General features: G+C 36.4%; 1 protein-coding gene and 1 pseudogene across 1 annotated transcript; both read right to left on the bottom strand.

Moving 5' to 3' along the window:
- Window positions 1–3364: 3364 nt before the first annotated feature.
- LOC113278951 lies at window positions 3365–7007 on the bottom strand (annotated as a pseudogene).
- Window positions 7008–8003: 996 nt separating this feature from the next.
- LOC113281393 lies at window positions 8004–9942 on the bottom strand. Its single transcript, XM_026530118.1, has 5 exons — window positions 9824–9942; window positions 9405–9565; window positions 8706–8776; window positions 8517–8603; window positions 8004–8402 (listed from the first exon to the last, which is right to left on the bottom strand). The coding sequence occupies exons 2-5, from the start codon at window positions 9499–9501 to the stop codon at window positions 8115–8117; spliced, it is 543 nt and encodes a 180-aa protein (XP_026385903.1). The 5' UTR covers window positions 9502–9565; window positions 9824–9942; the 3' UTR covers window positions 8004–8114.
- Window positions 9943–19697: the final 9755 nt, after the last annotated feature.

Genomic DNA, 19697 nt, shown 5'->3' with positions numbered 1-19697 from the left:
TAAAGAATTATAGGAATCATATATTGACTTAAATCAATCTCGTAGCATACCCGGTCGAAAGAATTTTATTTATCATATACCGTCTAAGGTCAATCTAATAGCATACTCGATAATACTGAAAGAATTTTATAAATCGTATATCTACTTCTTCGAGATATACTTGTGGGATTGATCTAAGTCGTCGATATATGATGTATTCATGTAATTCTTTCGATATCATAGAATATAACTATGATACTGACAATAGTCTACATATGATCCCCGTGAGCATTTTCCACAACCGACCTTACAAGTGTTAATTTTCGGTTGAAAAAAAGGATTAAAGTTGTAATTTTCGGTTGTTCCCTTTAAAACGCAATCATGAAATAACACAAGTGCGACCAATCCGTATGACTCCAACTAAATTAATATCATCCATTGATCTTTTATCGATCAGTGGATAGACCTAATTTAATACTTAAGATACAGATCACGATCTGTATGACTCCAATAAATCAATATCATCCATCGATCTTTAATTTCAATCAACGGTTTCATTCCGTTCAATACTAGACATACAGATGACGATATCCATATGACTAAAACATAGTCGATTTCAGCCGTTAAATATTTTTTCATCAACGTTCCATCTCTCTCTTTCCGAAACATCTTGGGTCAAAATTTTGGGGGCAATTCTTCGCGCCTAGTTTATATCAAGCGCGCAAAATTAATTTGGTTAAAATTTTAAATTCCGATGGAAACTTTATATAAGCTATTAACCCAGTTGGAACCCCTCAAACCAATCTGACTGCTTCTTTCTCACCTTTTCTCGGTTTCAATTCGTCTAAGGAGGATTCCCTAACCCCATTCTTCAAATTAAAGAACAATAGGTGAATTTATGCAAAACTGGGTTTTCACTTTGTTATAATTAGGTTTGATATTTTCGAACTGAGTGTTGGTGTAATAGGGAAAATCTGAGATATTTGAAGTGGGTTTTGTAAATAGATATAAAACTTTGTTCTTGTGAAGGGTTTTGCTGTGTGGGTTGTGTAAACTTTTAGCTATTGAAAAAGTGGTAGGATTTCCACTTGAGGTTGAAGAAACAAAACATTGATAGAGTTTAATGGAGAAGGTATCAAAGTATTTTTCTTCAATTAAGTTCCTTAGATTCCATATCTCCATTTACATATATGCTTATAACCTGTTTGACAAAATTAATTTGAGATTTTTTTCTCAGATTTGGTTAGTTGATTTTTGATGAGCTTGATATGTGTTTCAGATGGAGATTGAATTTTTAATGGGATTGCTCGAAAGGGATCTAGTTTGGAGAACATTGGTCACCAGATTTTTTTTTTTGTTCCAAGTTTAAATTGTCTTACATCACAGTGAATTGTGTAGGCTCAGTGACTTCTTAGCACAATTGTTTGTAATTAAATAAGTTCTCATAATGTAAGCTCAAGCACTCTGTTTTTCACATAGATGTTTATAGAAATCTATATTTACATAAATGAGTTTATATTCATGCTTATAGAAATCTGTTTTCATTGATGTATGTATGGGTATTTTTAGTTGTTTCTTCTGATGGCTAAATTAAGATGTAAATGAATTTCAACCTCAGGTTGTCAAGCTGTGTGAATCATGCTTAGGAGGCATTTAGTTGATGGGTTTTGCTCAATTTAAGTTGGTTTTGATTCTAAGTAGCTTCTATGAGATATTGTGTGGTTGTTATATGAATTTTTTTAAGCTTTTAAGCTCTGGGTTCTTTAAAGTTCGGATTTTTATCGGGATTTATCTATACATGGTTGCAAAATTGTTAAATTTGGTTGATTCGTAAGTTGCAAGTATTGAGCTTATTTTGTATGTCTGAAAACAATGTTTTCTTGATTTTAATTGTGTTTGAGAATGACAAACATCATTCAGAAATGAAATCAGGGATTTCACTTGATTCAACCGTGTTATTGGGTATGATTTCTGGTTGCAGCAAATCTGGAGTAATGCAGCAAGGCAGATGCGTTCATGCATTTACAATTACAGTAGGTTTGGAAGATGATATTTTTGTGGGTTCTGCTCGAACTGTGCGAATTTTGACATCTCAAAACTTTACTTTGAAGGACTGAAGGTAAAGGGTGTTATGTTGGGATTCTATGACCGCTGGAGTTTGTTCGTGCAAACTGCAAAGACTATTAGTGATCAGGAGGAATGCTTTACTGCTACAATCCAAAGCTCCCAACTCCAGGGCTAAAGTCCAGTCAGATTTTTCATGGGAGTATATGAAATTCTGGCGCATTTGCAGGACAACTAAATTGAGAATCAGACATTGCCGCAGTGACAGACTTCGCCACACCAGCCTTTGCTTGCTGTGTCTAGCTGTCTCGAACAACAACAATGAATTAATGGGAGCAAAAATAATTATCTCGTGAACAAGTTGTTTTCACAACTGGATACATGTCAGTCACGTTTGAAACCCCGCCAGACATCTCACTGCCTACAGATACTCCAGCACTGTTGTATAAATAAAGCATTACAAAACGATTCAGCTTCTCAACAAAGAATAGGAACCCAGGGCCAAACAAGAGTATAAGATAAGCCTTCAATGTGCCTCTAGACTCAATTCTATCATAGCGCGCTCGAGAAGACCCCACTGGCAACGTGGCGAAACACAAAACTAGCAGCCAAGGACCAAGGGCAAAAAACTCCAGGAAATGTGTATCAGTGTGTTTCCAACAACGAATGCCTAGTAATTCCTGAGTTCCGAATCATCAAATCTTAACAATATGGTGGCGTGGAAATAGTGGGGATATCTTGGAGGTTCAAAGGAACAACAATATCATTGCTCTATAGGAAGCAAAAAAGTACAAATTTCAGTTCGAATGTTAAGCCTACAAGCACAATCTGTACATATATGTTTTATTCCAAGAGCACGCTTCTGTTTTCCTCTATATAATCAGGTTCAGTGTAGCCAAGCAAGATATTAAACGCCAACAGACCACCCTTCGTTGGGCGTTTCAGGTCACAAAAAAGCACAAGCTAAATCACAAAACTTGTTCTCTTCTTAAAAAAAATAGCTAAACCACAAGAACTGAAGTTAAAAAAGAAGATAGAACCAGTGTCCAGGATTGTTTAAACACTAAGGAAAGTGGATTTTTGATATTTACTCAACAACCAAATAAATATCTGTAGAAAAGAAAGTAGCAGTATAGCAGTGGTCAAAAAGGAAGGCATTGGAATTTTCATGTATCAATGAAAAACGTAAAAAAAATTTAAATGCACAAATTGGTTCTTTCTCCACTGAACATGTCTAAGGATTGAGGAATATGCAACGGTTACATTGACGAGAGCTGAAATTAGAAGAGAGGCATACCTTAAGTTGATTGCAATCTGTTTATCCCAGAAGTCCTCTTTCCTTACCACAGAAGATATAAATGACGTACAATATAATGCAACCAAAAAAAGTACTACTTACAGTTTGCAGAGACTTTGTAGAAGAGTAATTAGTCTCGGTTTTTCCAGTAAGATAATCAAAAAGTTCGATATGAATTTGATTCCAAAGAGTCCTACAACTAAGATACACGCATTAAGTAACAAATTCGTTGTACTAAGCAAAACTCCCATCTGTAGAATCTGATTCTGTTTGTCTTCCAGCATTATATTGATGTAATCCTTTGTGTCATCTATGTATTCCTTCATCTTTAAGACTAATAACAAACCAAAAACATTGATCTAAGATATATCAGTACAACGAATTTGCAGTGTTTTCAGGAAATAAATGAAGTAGTGATAACATACAGTTGACAGTTCCTTCTATCTGGGCAAAGTAAGCTTCTAAGAGCATCTCCAACTCTTCAACATTTGGATTAAAATTACTAGTTAGCCTACCACTCTTGTTACTCTGCGAGTGGACATCATCACTGAAAGTGAAAATGGCACTAAGAATTAGAATTATATTTAACAACAATCTGGTAAAAATATGATGGTTAATCATGACACTGAAACATGTCAGTCAACTGAAAAGATTGAACGAGTGACTCATGTACGTAGAAGGTACACTAGCATTCTGACTTTGAATGACTAAGAGAAGAGTGACGCACCAATGTCTGCCTTGCAGTCGTAGACGCCAAAGCTCTCTAGGAGAGTTGACTTGCACTTAGGCCTTCCACCCCAGAACTAACCTTTGTACCTCGAGGGGAGTCCAAAGTGGGAGGAATAATGGTGACAGAGAGGTATTAGAGCCTGGAGCGCAGTTTCTACAATGTTTAAGTAGAGCTCAAATAGTTAAAACCCTTATATGATTTTGCCACAGCCTACCAGTAATATTAATCAAAGCATTCTGGACATTTCCAAACTCACCAGTTATTTGAAGAATCAATATCTCCCTCTTTTAGCACAATAAAAACCCACAGCGCTCCTAGCAACTAGTCACCAAAAAATATACTAGTCAAATAAGTGGTAGTTTAAGGACAAACCTGGGGGTCCGATGCTGACTGGTCCAGTTTTTCTCCTTCCATTAGACGAATAAGGCCATCAACCTTCAGAAACAAAAAATACAAATGAGAGACCAGTGATTAGGTAGTCCAGAAACCCATTTCAAAAGAAGCATGATCCTTGATAGTCGAAATATGGATTAGGCATACCATGTCAGAAACATAACAGAAACGATCTGGATTGTGTTCCTGGAGCTTGAACAGTCAAGGCTTCACCTCTGCAAAAAATAAATAAATAACGGTTTCAGATAATTAGCTGAACTGCTGAAGTATAGAATTTGATCAACTCCAAAAAAAAACAGCATGGACATAGAGCCATTCTTCTTGTATACATAAGTAACTGAACAGAGCTACAGCTCCAGCACACATATGACAATAGAATAAAAGCATAGTAGCATACTGAACAAGCAATTAAATAAAAATGTTTAAATTACCTTAGTGCTTGAGCTATGAAACTGCTGACAACACGTCTGTCATCAATATTCATGCGAGGTCCACATGGATTGAAGATCCTAGCAATGCGGATTTCTATTACAGAACAAAATTACCAAGAGAGTGAGGAGAAGTAACGACATGTGTAATATTTACTGAAAGTAACAGGTGCATCTTCAACTAGAGTACCTATGCCGTGCTGCCTGTGATTATCAAAACAACAAAGTTTCAGCTACAGATTTCCCCTCATCATAGCAACTCCTGACACCTGAAATGCAAGGTATGATATCATTTGATTATAAAATAGGCTTTGTATGCATCCACCTAAAAATCAACCCCGTAAGAAAAAGTGTTTTCAAAATCCCAAATTGCAACCCCAAATGTAAAATGTTCAAAATTCAGAGTTACAGGACATATGCAACCCCCCAGAAAGGGATGCTTCAACCATACAAGTGATATAAGAGTACAAAAAATGCAGAGGACAAGATAATGCAAGAACATGCCAGGTTGGGTAATCAAATAATGAAAGAAAAAAGGGAAAATATAACATATCTTGCTCAAGGTTAGTGAGCAACATAGGAAACTTGAGATAATAGCATCTCACATTCAAGTACCAATGGATACTTATTTGCAAAAGAAAGAGGATTCTGTAACATATAAATGAGAAGAAGAACAAGGAAACTCACCTTTACAACATTGTATTTATAGAAAATTGGGGAAGCAAGGCAAGTAAGATGGTAAATCTGATCAACTTCAACAAGTGATGGCTCATTGACATCTGCAAGAAAGCAGATCCAAATAGATAATTTAAAAATACTGAATGATTATATAGCATCACTTTATAACAACTCGGATATGTTCCATTATAGGAAGAGAAAATGGCAAATTTCGGAAACCAAAGAACTTGTTCATCACATTATATTAGCATAGATAGATAGAAGAAAATAACACATATTCAAAATTACAAGCGTTTATTCTTGCATCCTCATAACAAAACCTTATAAGAAGAGAAGGAAGTATCGTGACGAATAAGCTCGAATATTGGATGACCAATCCAACGACCAGTGAAGTAGTTATCAGCTACAACGACCTAAGACACAGAACACCATGTATTACAATGCACCCAACATCGTTTCAACACATATAAAATACAGAAAACCTTATAAAAGTAACCTATGGTCAACCATACCTCATTTTTCTCATCCTCCATTCAGGATCAACAAGGTGAGAACCAATGAATCCAGCTCTCCGGGGAACCAAAATTCGCATGTTTGACTATACCAAAGTAACCAAACATTAAGAAGTGCAGGTATTAGGATCACACAAAAATCAACAGCTCTAATAATTCCGATCTTTCAAAGGGGGAAAAAGTATACCTGAAAAAATTTGAAGTTTCTCAAAGGAGATGAAGTAGGTCGTTTCTTCACCTCTCCATTAGTTTCCATTGCTTAGATCTTTCTCTTTCAAACCCTACAATCAAACCAAACGCACATAGTTAAATCAAAACTCACTCAAAAATCCAAAATTTTAAAACAATGTCTAATCAAATTTCATACCTCAAAAACAAAACAACTTACTCAAACGCTCTAATTTTTTCATCAAAATCCTAAATTTCAATAAAACAAACCCCAAGATTGCAAACAAAAATTAAGACCTGAAAACACAATGATATACTGAAAAGCTCTAATTTTTCCCTTCTTCTACAGAAACTCGTAATCAAAACATTCCGTGATCATCACTTATATATACACAATAAGAATCAATAAAAAATACAACTTTTTTTTATCACACCCAACCAATCAATATAGTCCATACCTAGCTCAAATTAACCTAGTTCCATATTGTGAAAAAACAAAGAAACGAATTTTACCTAATCCCATACTGTCTGTGATTTTGAAACGGATTACGCCGGTGAAGAATCTATTTTTGCATATTGGGGATTTTTATCTAGGTCAAAACCTAACTTCCCTGGTTTCACATAGGAAGTTTCACCTCTGAAATTCGTGATCAAACCTAATTTTCACTTTCTTCGATCAACCCATGACTGATAAGTCAAAACCTAGAAATTTTCTTCCGCTGAGAATAGAGAAAAAATGAGAATAGTTTCTGATTTTAAGATACTTCAATTTTCCGATTTTTGGAAATTGCCCCTCCTATGTTTTCTGATTTTAAGATTTACCCTCCAGCTTGGCAGCTGATTTGGACACGGTTACTATTTATAACTACCGAGTGTCATGACCTGTTGGGATATGACCGTAATTAAGGAATGTGTTTAACCCTTTTTGTCCTGCTTGGCCTGGTTCGGTAAATAGGAAAAGTACCGGGTCTTATTTGGTGTTCTGCTAGTTAGGGTGTCCAATATAGTAGAATTTTACTTCTTTGGGTGAGGTTAGAGAAATGTTAGGTAGTTCATCTTAACATTAATTGTATGTATATTAACACGCAACTACTGCTTTCTATACATGGACATCATAGATTTTCTTCTTAACACACCCTGTTAAGAAACAGAGAATACTACCAAGTCCTGTACAATGAAGAAACAAAGGAAAGAGAAACATAGCATGACAAGAGGTAACTGAATCTTCTATTGCTTGAAGCTGACAGCTGCAGGGCCTCTGTTGATATTTCTCACCAAGCCTTTCCAGGAAACAAGAAGGTAGCTGATGCTGCTCTCGAAAAGGAAACCTTGCAGGCCAATATCATTTTGATCTACGGAAAGCCTCGGAACCATCTCCCTAGCAACAGTTGGTGTGGGATGCTTAAAAAAAAAACAGTTGGTGTGGGATGATGTTGCACTTTACTCGAGTTGGTGGATCTACTGAAACCCTCAGAATCATCTCTCTGAGTAACAGTTGGTGTGGGATGATGTTGCACTTCACTAGAGTTGGTGTGGAGTTTTTGGTTTCTTTCTTACTGGTCTTCTTCCCTACTTCTGTATGAAAACCTTATTTCGGTTGCAATATAGATTTTATGGTGTACAAGGTCTTTGACCCAAAACACTGACTACGTGATGCAGATTCAGAAATCTCCACTTTCTGTACCCATGAGTACCACTTTCACGCAAAGCCATTAACGCCATTAATAAGAATGCCAGACACAACTGTAAAATCCCAGTACAAGTTGAAACCTAAAGTCATGTATATTCGGGGACTACAAAACATCAGACCTAAAAGCATTGTTCTTTAACGTACACGGCCAAACATCCGATGAAAAAGAAAATCCTTAGTGCCTCTTTTTGCCGTGCTTCCTACCTCCTTTCTTCTTTCCACCACCTTGCTTTTTCTTTCCTTTGTCACTAGTACCAGTACCAAAATTCAACGCTTGTGGCCGACTTGGCCGATTTTCCATGCTTCTTGAAGAATTATTGTGCAATAGATGCTTCACGTTCAATACACCATTTTTGAAATACCCATCAGTTGACCTCAGTACGCTATCCTCCGCCTTTCGCTTCCCTGGGGCTCTATTACTAGAACTTGATTTGTTCCCCCCAAAACGACCGAGAACCATATCCTAAATTAGCAATAATTAACTATCAGCAAAACCTCCAAATTTGAACTAAATAGTAAAGATACTATGTTAACGAAATAAAAAAATCCCAAACAAGCAATAGAAATCTTCAACAACCTCTTGTAGTGTTTTCTGTTGTCTTTCCTTTTGTTTCTTCATTGTGACTCTTGCAAGACTCAGTGGTACTCTTTGCTTCTTAACAGGCTGTTATTTAAGAAGAAAATCAACAATGCTTCAGTATAGGAAGAGTTAGAGGCTTGGTAAATGTATAATATCCAAGACGAACCATCTGTGTAGTTTTCTTACCTTCCCACCGAGAGAAACTACCCTTTCATTTTGCAAAGCCTTCTTTTCTTTCCATGTCATATGGGAGGAACCTACAATAAAACAACACATGAGTGATCAAACCAAAAATTGAAGCAATTTGGGGATCAAGTTCTAACTGGCCAAGCATAGACAGTATATTTGTTTTTAAGTATCCATAAATAAAGCTAACAGTTTTCTGAATCAAAATAAGATACAAACCTGCTAAAGGATCTCATTTATAGCTTTGGTTGTAGGCTTGTAGGTGCTGATGTATAAAAGAATTATCTAAAGTGTTGAAAGAAGTTTATAACTCCATACCAAGAAAGTCTAAAAGAAGGAAACTGGTAAAGGCTATACACACTACTCGCACTAAAGACTAGTTGTATATAAAAAAAATTAAACAGCTTTTAATCATAGTAATTGTGCTTTGATATATTTGCCGTGTGTAATACATAATGAAATTTGTTGTTAACTTGATTCAGTACTGGTTAGAGAGCAAGTAATTGGCTTAATAATGAATCTCTTGCTATCGGCTTTCCTAATCTTATACTGTCGGGTCATGTTACTAGATGTATTCATTTTGTTTAGTGAATGGTTGTTTCCTTTATGTTCTCTAGATAATCAATAAGGAGTCGAAAAAACAACAACACTATGTATTCATTTTGTTCGGCGTAGAGAGGAGAGAGATAATAATAATACCTAAAAGCTTCAAGTCCAGCGTAGAGAGAGAAGAGAAACCCTGTTCCTGCAACCGCTCAGCAAGAGCCTCGAGATCGGTAGTCTTCTTCGACCCCATTACTACTGTCTTATCTTATCTCTACCGCTTTGTCAGTGTAAAATACAGAGAGCCTTATTGAACCCTAAAAATAAAAAAAATAGCATCAGAAAATACACAAAAGAATTGAAATTGAGTTGTTACTTGATACGTTAACCTCAAAATTTTAAACTAGTTGATACTTGAATTCCTAGAAATCAATCTATACAAAATTGTCGAAACAAAATGCATAAATTTCTCCACATAAACGGATTTGTTGATATCAATCAAGTTCACAGCTAATCTAGTCTATGTCTCCTTAAAGATAACAAACGACTGCGAGAAAGAGAGGGATTTTTCATACCTTAATTTTGTTAGGGTTTAGACTTCAGAGAAATCTTATAATATAAGCGAAAATGGTTTTTTGGTGTCCCAACAGATTTTCGTTCAACGATGAAATCTCAAGCTTACCCCTCCGTGTTTCTTTATTGCTTGAAACTGGCGTAAATCATTCCAAAACTAAAGGGTATAGATATTCCCCCCGTGTTTTCTATCCACACAGAAATGTCGTAGTTTATAACAAACTCCAGGGGTAAATACAACACCTATCCGTGATTTCAGTTGAAAATTTGTGGGGACGAAATTCTGGAGCACCTAATCGATATTAATACCAATACCTCTCTGTCGTTCCTTCACCGGCAACACCATTCCGTCACTAACAACACCGTACATAGCACCGCCACCGCCAACTTTGTTATCCGCCTTCTACACCACTACCACAAAATCAGCTTTAAGGCTATCTTCCGTCCCCCTGTCACAATCGCCGCCGCCATCTCCACCGTCGCCACCACCAATTTCACAATTAGGGTTTCAAACTTTCAAAATTATCCTTTCCTTCTATGCTCTTCAACTGTCACCACCCTCTTCTTCTACCATACGAATTTACACATAAACATGAAATCAAAAAGCAGAAACAAAGACATAAAATCAAAATTCTTATATCTGATACTTCCTAAGCTACAAATTCCATACAATTAAATACACCCATTCGAAATGCCCATTAACATCAACAGCTAAATTATCAATCAAAACTCAAACTTATGCTAGACTATAGACCAACTATTTCTAACAGAGCAATATATGAATTCAACGATGCTGCTAAGTTGTGATGCATGAGAATTGTGAAGTGAGCAAAAGATAGATAAGAAAAAAATCAGTTGTTAGAGCAATAGTGTAGGAGCTTGAGGAGGAGGCAGCAAGAGGCAGAGAATCAAAGAATGAGAATAGGTTTGTCAATGTTTGGTAATTGAAATAAAATTACCATCAGGTCCATACCTTTGACACGCCTTAGTTGCAGGACAGCTAACGTGTACTGGCTAGGTGTTAGTTTTTCTTCGACACGCTTTGCGTCAAATGGCTAGGTATACGGTGGTGATATAATGCTATTCCCCTCGCCTGCCGATATAAAATGTGAACGCCACGATTGTGTTCATTTTTATTTATTTTTCAAACAAAACTAGTCATAAAAATCCAAGGTGACCAAACTTGTGGTACAAAATCCCACTCAAATGTTCGGATCCATTAAAACTCTATCGTAAACAAAATTGATACAAAAACCCCAAATTTTTAAAAATTGATATAAAAATCCCAAATTTAAATGTTGGTTTCATCAAATTTTATTTTCGTTTCATCATAAAATTTGATGAAACCAACATTTAAATTCGGGGTTTTTGTGTTTTTTGTTTTGATGGGGTTTTTGTGTTACTTTTGATTTGATGGGTTTTTTGTGGAAAGATGGTGACACCTCTGGGGTTATAACTCGCGGACCGTTTTTCAAAACTAGTCATAAAAATTCAAGGTGACCAAACTTGTGGTACAAAAACCCTACTCAAATGTTGGGATCCATTAAAACTCCATCGTAAACAAAATTAATACCCCTCAAATTTTTAAAAATTGAAAACTCCAAATTTAAATGTTGGTTTCATCAAATTTTATTTTGGTTTCATCAAATTTTATGATGAAACCAAAATAAAATTTGATGAAACAAACATTTAAATTTGGGGTTTTTGTGTTAATTTTGTTTTGGTGGAGTTTTTGTGTTACTTTTATTTTGATGGTTTTTTTGTGGAAGGATGGTGACATCTCTGGGATTATAACTCGGGACCGTTTATTTTTTTTAAAACTTTTTCCTTCCATCTTATTTTATTCTGTCAAAATTAAAGATTTTACCTATTTCCCATCCCAATTTTCCCTAAATCCCATCCAAACCATTTAAATCAATTTTTATTTAATTTTATATAGGTTGGGTAAACAAAACTCATTTAATTTTATATAGGTTGGGTAAACAAAACTCGCCTTAATATTTGGATAATCATCTTCACCAAACCAGCTTCCTTCCTTCTTCCCCTCCGTAATAGTGCGTTAAGGAAAAAGAAAACATCTAATCCTAAATTAGTAATAAACCCTAAATCGTCTGTTCGAACAAAAAAAAAGAAAACAAAATCTAATCCTATATAAGTAATCACCCACTATATTATGTAACTGATGTCCGCTCCACCGCCGCACCACCTATACGGAACTGAATGAAATTGCTAATTATCTTTCTCTGTTGGACTTTTATACTTGGACTTTCAATAAATCAAAATTGGTCTGCCAAGGAATCATATAATTTTAATTGATATTTCAATTAGGTTTTTAATTATATCCGATCATCCTTTGCATTATGTATTAACCGGTTGTGTTGTTTTGGTTGTTCACACTACCATATTATGCACAAAATAAAAGTTTGTTTCGCAGTTGATCATCAAGCCAGATTAATGGTGATTTAGGAATCAGTTTCCGCCCTGATTAGGCGGTGATAAGAGTTCAGATTAATAATAGAAAATAATATAGTGAGTTTTGTTTACCCTATCTAGAAGGAGTTATACAAAATATGATGGATGGGATTTAGGGAAAATAAGGATGGGAAATAGGTGAATCCAAATTAAATTACTACTGCATGATTCTACTAAAAATGTAGTTCACTAATTCTACTACCTAAAGTTTAATTACTAAGACATACTTTTCCGTTACGGCACGGTCTATCTATTATGCTACCGCTAGCACCGCCAACACCACCGCCTCTACAAGAATACAGTTCCACTAGAATATATTGATACTGTTAAGAGCAAACTGATGTCCGTGCCATTGTGGTTAACATATAATACAAGTGAAAACTAATCAAAAGAAAAAAAAAATGATGGATATCGACCCGATACACCGACTAAAACATAAGCCATAGCACCAGCCTCCTTTCGCCCCAGCATGGCACGGACAATCCACTAGTCTATAATATAAGCCAAAATGGTTTTTTGGTGTCCCAAAAGATTTTCGTTCAACGATGAAAGGACCAGGTTGCCCTTCAATGTTTTTTTTTCTTCCCAAAGACTGAAGTAATATTTACAAAAGTAGAGGCAATAAAGACTAATGCGCTAAATCAAATGACGCGACTGTCCCTCCGTGTTTTGAGTTTTCTACTTGGGTCATCGTAATAACACAAAAAATAAAAGGATACGTTCGTAAAAATAAAATACCATCAGATCAAATTTTTTTATTTTTTCAGTTATATTCTCAGGTGAATGTCGATCTCTCCTCCACCTCCTTCAACCTTAACAACACCGTCACCAACACCACCACTACGATGTCATCACAACCAACGATCTGAGAAACTGATTACCACCACCGCCATCAGCACCAAACTTCGCCGCCACCACCATCATCAACACCAAACTCCGCCACCACCATCGCTGCACCAGGTAGGACACCACCATGAGCAGCAGTACCACCTCCGCCGCCACCACCGCCGCTACTGAAAGATGTTGTTTGTAAAATCTATCGATCTAACACCAGGTAGTACACCACCAAAAATTGTTTGTAAAATCTATCAATTTGATTAATTAAAATTAAACAATTGACACCTCAGGTTGATGCAATGAAACCAACAAGGACTTACAAATTTTATGGATTATATATATCTGTGAATCAGTTACATTAATTGACACTTCACCTAAATCTGAAGCAGAGACTTTCAATCCTCTTCTCTCATTCTTCAATGAGCCAAAATCAAAATCACAAGCCCATTTATTCAAATTAAAAATCAAACACCCGCGTCACAAACCCATTTCACTGAGATGTAATTAGTTACCCAATTATTCAAACACATCATTTGATGAATAGATAAATTTGTTTAGCTAATTTGGGTATTAGTTAGTTGTTTTTAAAACTACTCCAAAGCAAAAGTGAACAGATATTAGAGTGGGTGGCGCCGTGGCGGAGAGAAGCCAAGTTAAAGAAAACCATAGCAAAACATTGGTTCCGGACATGTGTCCTTTTTCTCTTGATAGCTAGAACATGTGTGCAGTGTGCAAGGAGTCGTGTTGTGCATCTAGAAAAATGCGGCCCAAATTTCCTAACATTGTCAACCACCGTAAGAATTTGGTGTTCTCACAAGTTTTGCACCGTGACACAACACGGCACGGGTTATTACCCTTATCAGCACTAGCAGTGTCTATTTTTGACTAATTTGATTTGAATGTAACACTTGGAATTGATAGGATTGTTATCTTTGTTTTTTACCAATGCGTAGATGTACACTGGCGCATAATTATTGACTAATTTAATATAAGCCAAAATGGTTTTTTGGTGTCCCAAAAGATTTTCGTTCAACGATAAAAGGACCAGGTTGCCCTTAAATGTTTTTTTTCTTCCCAAAGACTGGCGTAAATATTTACTAAAGTAGGGGAAACAGAGACTAGTGCGCTAAATTAAATGACGCGATTGCCCCTCCGTGTTTTTGAGTTTTCTACTTGGGTCATCGTAATAAACACAAAAAATAAAAAGGATACGTTTGTAAAAATAAAATATTAGATCACAGGTTGTGCATAGTTCAATCAATTAGAGAATCCAACCCTTGATTGTTGATTATATTGACTGACACTTGAACATTGGTCTTTGATACCGTTCAAGTTGTTTCACTTAATAATCAGGCTCACGGATTTCTATCTGTTTGATTTGCTGATTACATCGTGAAACAGAGATACGAACTCTTGGATATATTTCCATTGATTGAGTATGACTTTCTAGTTGATTCTCTTGGAATTATATTACAGTTTGTCCATATAGATTGCTAAGCGAAATATTGGGTGTGGTTGTTGTACCCCCGCTTTTTCACTTCTCTACTGTGAATCAACTTTCTTTTTACCCAGTGCTTTCTAAAGCCTGGCACAGCTGCTACTTGTCTCACTGTCGGAGCAAGTGAGGAACCGAATGATAGAAAAGGAAAAAATTATATCCATAGGATGCGTACTTGAATATCTCAACTTGGGGCTAAGCTTCGGAAATAATGGCAGGTCGACTCAGCTTCTTTATTACGGCGTAAGGAAGCAAATCCCTAGCATACAGTATTAGCAAGAAGGAGATCGTAAGAAGAAAGGAATTATGTTCGTAGCGTGCGCAGACAAAGAAGATACCATTTTTTATCCATGATAGAGCAATATGATAGGAACAAGAAACGGACTCAAAGAAAGAGCACGAGAACGCAAGTGAAAAAGTATTGACGATAGAATGCATGGTCGTTTCTATGGTACTAGACTACAACCATCGCACGTCGCAATAGCAGCATGATACTTATTCATCCTCGATTTTTGTTACTTCAGCTTTTTTAGATACAAGAGAATGAGCGAGTGACTTTCTTAACCTTCGGAACCTATGGTGGAACCCAGCGGCCTACGGGCAACGACCAACAGACAATGATAGGGATAGACTGGCGTCTCGCCCGAAGTCAGGGATGCCGAAATACCTTTGCCCCAGAGTCAGACACGGGATGGGTTATGAATGAAGTCTCCTTTAGTACCGCAGACAGACGCAAAAATCGACAGCCAGGTTAAACGAGAGATTCATCACAACGGAGGACAAAGCAAATCCAGATTCTAAGAAGCGTGGTGTACAAGCCAACAATATTAGATCACGCTTCAAGCAAAGTAACGAAAGCCCTGGACCGGAGTAAAATCAAATGGCATAAAAAAGAAGTAAGCCTACGATCGATAGCAAGGTCGTTGCCAAAGCTTCCAACTAAATAAGAAATTCCGCACCAATAACCAATAAGTATCGGGTTGAGGCGGACATCGCTCTAAGGTACTAACTTCGACCAAAGGGATTTCATTCTGAGATGCTACCGACTAAGGACAACCAGTTTTTTCAACTAATGGATAAAACCAGGATTCATACCTAACTTTATTCAATGCATCCTCTTCGGCTAATCTTGATTTGGCCTCACATCCGTAGGACATCCAGCTCACTCACTTTCAATCTACTTGTTGATTTACAGGAGATCATTATTGAATTCGATACTTATTATAGTTGGTTTTGATCAATATCTTATGAGCTCAGCTCCCTTTAGAGTCGCCCTATTGGAGAGCTTCCCCCCCCCCTCTCTTTTGACAGATTAGATCACCGGAAAGATACATGCTGGAGTGAGATGCCCACGTATTATTGATAAGAATAGATGACTTTGAAGTAAGGCCCTGAATGGTAACTGGTCAGCGGATATGCTCCTACAAAAAGAGAGAAAACGAAGAATCAACCCACTGGATGTCGGTCGCATTAACGATATGCGACGATTGGGTAGTCAGTCTGAACTCTCGAGAAAGGGTTTCGAAATAAAAAAATCCCTAGTGGATCACATCGGGGATCCCTGCGATAAACTAGTAGAAAGCTGTATGTTCTAATAGACCTTGGAATCCGTAAAGGAAAGCTACGACATATGCGGTTCAAAAATCCTACTCAAAACTTGAATTTGAGAGGAGCTCATGGTACATGGTGGGTTATAGTCGTTGGAAAGTAAAACTATAAGAAAGAGTCTGCGCCTACAACACCATTGTGCAAAGAAGATTGGCGCGAGCACACTATAGTAGAGTCCCCGCGCGTATTGAAGAAAGAAAGGCATCTGATTAATACAAACATGACTAGAGCGATGAAAGACTTCGTAGATCACCGTCGTAGCGACTCTAGTTATACCCTGGGTCGGTATTGGTTTATCTTGTACAATCCATCGATGTTTCGGGGTACGATCCTGATTAGGGATTTCTTCCCCTGCTTGCACTATTGAGGAAGCTGTTGAGGTCGGATATGAATGCGAAAGGAATTCTTCTTTTTCAATGATAGGTCTGGACCGAGCTGCTATATCTCCTTTTTCTTTCTTGTTGATCTAAGTCTTCATTCAGTAAACTCATAAGAGAAGAAAAACTTCAATACGGACAAAACAAAAACAAGATTCACGAGAATGACGTGTCACATTAGAAGGGATGAAATTAATTGGAGCCGGTGCAACATCAGATGAAACCGATAGTTTACTATGCTTCTTGCAAGCTTCATCTTGCATAAATACATTGACTAAATTGGAGGCAAGGGAGAAGAAGCGGAAGAAAGACATAAATAAAAGTCTCTTGGTTTTCCCCTTGCCCTAAGATATATTTGGAATGTAATGATCTACCCCTCTCTGAGGATGCCATTCGGACAACTGAAAAGCTTGGGATCATAGTATGTTCTATGTCTTAGGGCTTATGCCCAAGCATGATGAATAGAGGGATCCCCTGAGTGGACGCGGTGTAATGAAAAAAAGAAACAACATTCACAAAGATGACCTGTCATGTTATAAGATAGCGGAAGTCGGGAAAAACGCTCAAATTCTGGAGGGACACCCCATATATACGAATCCATTATTTCTTCAACTAGCATAATAGTCATTCGACTATCATTACTGTTTCAACTAGCATAATGATATGTCATGGTCAAGTGACCTAATTCAACGTTCATGGTCCGAAGAGCATGTTGTTGTTCCAGCAAGCACTTCATGCTTCATTTATCATAACCTTGGACCATGAATTATTCAGTTTATCAATTAAGACTCATAATAGGTTTGCATATCTTTATAGATTAAAGATATACCCCAGGCAAACACATAATTTGGCGTTTTCTATTATTAAACAAATCAACATAAGCAAGTTTCTATTTGAGGCTACACCACAAACTACCTTTAAGGCAGCGCCTCACTTTTTCAAAGTTGGTTTTCTTAAACAATTTGCATTAGTGTTCCATATGCTACAAACATAAAAGTAATATAAACAACAATGTCTACATGTAGTTGTGTCATTTTTACCTTGTAGTAGCTCCAAGCTTGCTGACGTGAAGGCGCAGTAAATGTAAGTGACCGACCACTATAGAAGGCAATATGAACGTTTGATACCTATCTTCCTCTAACATACAAACCTATTTTAATTCCCTTTTGATATTTTTCAATGAAGGTTTGGAAATATGTTTGCAGTAGAAATATTCCAGCAAACCTAACCAATCCAGAAAACTTACCCTCAGTTCGCTGAAAATCCTGGATTACTAACCACCTATCAAGAACAATCCAAACAAATCAAGGAAGAGTTTAGATATCAATATTGAGGAATCTTAAATTCTGAGACGAAGATAATTTTATGATTTTTATCTATCATGTTCCTGATCTGAAGTTTGTGAACTTCAATAACCAGTAGACAAGATCCGAATACAAAAACTAACAGGTAAAAATATAGTTTGACCGACCTTCACGTATCCCTAAGTGAAGTCTTCAAAATTGTAACCTAGGATACACTTCTATGAAGAATCTATGTTGTAAAGGACAACTCTAGATTTGTAACTAGGACACAAGAGTGTCAGGGTTGAGAAATACTATTACAAGAGTATCCATATTTATAAATTTGCAAGGATCCGGGTAGCTTTAAATTCAAGCTAGGGTTGCTTAGAATTCAAGCAAACACTTTCTCAGTTTAGATGAAATTCTTATTAGGAATTCATGTAAGCATGTGAGAAGTCTTCCTTGAAATTACACAATAGAATATGCACTATGATCCAGGATTCTTGAAGCATGAATAATGATAGCCCATAGCGGCAAATATGCCTTTGAAATTGTAAGCACACATCGATGTTTAATAACACTCAAGACGAAACCAACATCCACAAGACCAAAGTGATTTTGTGAATAAATTTTCATGGAAGTGTCAATGAGATTTTTAGTAAAACCGAACATAGTCGTGTATAATAGTTCGTGTATTTCGTCTAATACTGAAACTGTATAGGTTTGCAAACAACTGCAGATCGCGAAGTGACTCCATAATGGTTAGCAGACCTTGGCATTTCTCGAAGTCAAATTTCTATCCACTTTCCGGAGCGCAGATGTAAAGGGTTCGCAAACCAGGTTTGCAAACTTATACGATCCGTGGAATTTATAATGACTTAAGTGCTACATACAAATATGTGTACCTTGCACCAAGCAGTTCTAATCTATCATAATTCTATTTGAAACATTCCTAATATCCATAGACAGTATGCACCATTGTTTAAGCAATTTCCAAATGATCAACTTGAAACAAAAATAGTTTGTGAACAATAAATTGTTATAACTAAGATTGTTTAGGATCTATGAACATCCCTCGCTTGAATCATATTTCGAGATTTTAACGAAAGACAATCTTGAACTCAAATTTTTTTCTTAGCAATATTAAATCTACTAAAATCATATGACATAGTCTCATAAGATAGAATAGCAAATGTCGTGAGTAAATAGGATAGGCCAGTCTTCACATACCTCTTTATTGATGAAGTTCTCGAAAATGTCCTTGTTTGTTTTCAGTCTTCAATCTTCCAGGGTTATTCAGTGATGTCTTATACTCAACTACCATACTTTAATCCTAGTCTAAGACTTGATTTTAGTAGACTAGAAATCAACACATAGTTTTGTACATCTAACATTAACAACAAGCTTGAGATAGCAAAACTTGCGAGTTAGACCGAGCGATGCTCTACAGATCTTTTGAAAGGTTCAGTTCATATAAAAAAATCCATACTTATATCCTTTTGAACATATATTAGTTTATGATCTATTATCAACTTTGCTGCATTTTATTGACATAATTGTACACAATTATACACGTACTAAACAAAGAAAACCATTATGTTGTTGAGTTACAACAGATAATAAAAGATCAAGACAATTTGAAAGAGTAAGAATGAATCATCTTCTATCTTACCAGCACTTAACTGCACTTTAGGTCTATCCCAATGCATAGACTAATGCAAAGGATCATCTTTCTCTGCCACAGGATCTTTACCTAACATTACATCAATGGTTATCCAGTGCAAGAATCTCCACTGCCATC

This window comes from Papaver somniferum, chromosome 5 (assembly GCF_003573695.1).
Source record: "Papaver somniferum cultivar HN1 chromosome 5, ASM357369v1, whole genome shotgun sequence".
In the NCBI taxonomy this organism is placed as follows: Eukaryota; Viridiplantae; Streptophyta; class Magnoliopsida; order Ranunculales; family Papaveraceae; genus Papaver; species Papaver somniferum.
The sequence above is the reverse complement of the archived record's forward strand: the minus strand, read 5'-3'. Positions and strand labels throughout refer to the sequence as shown.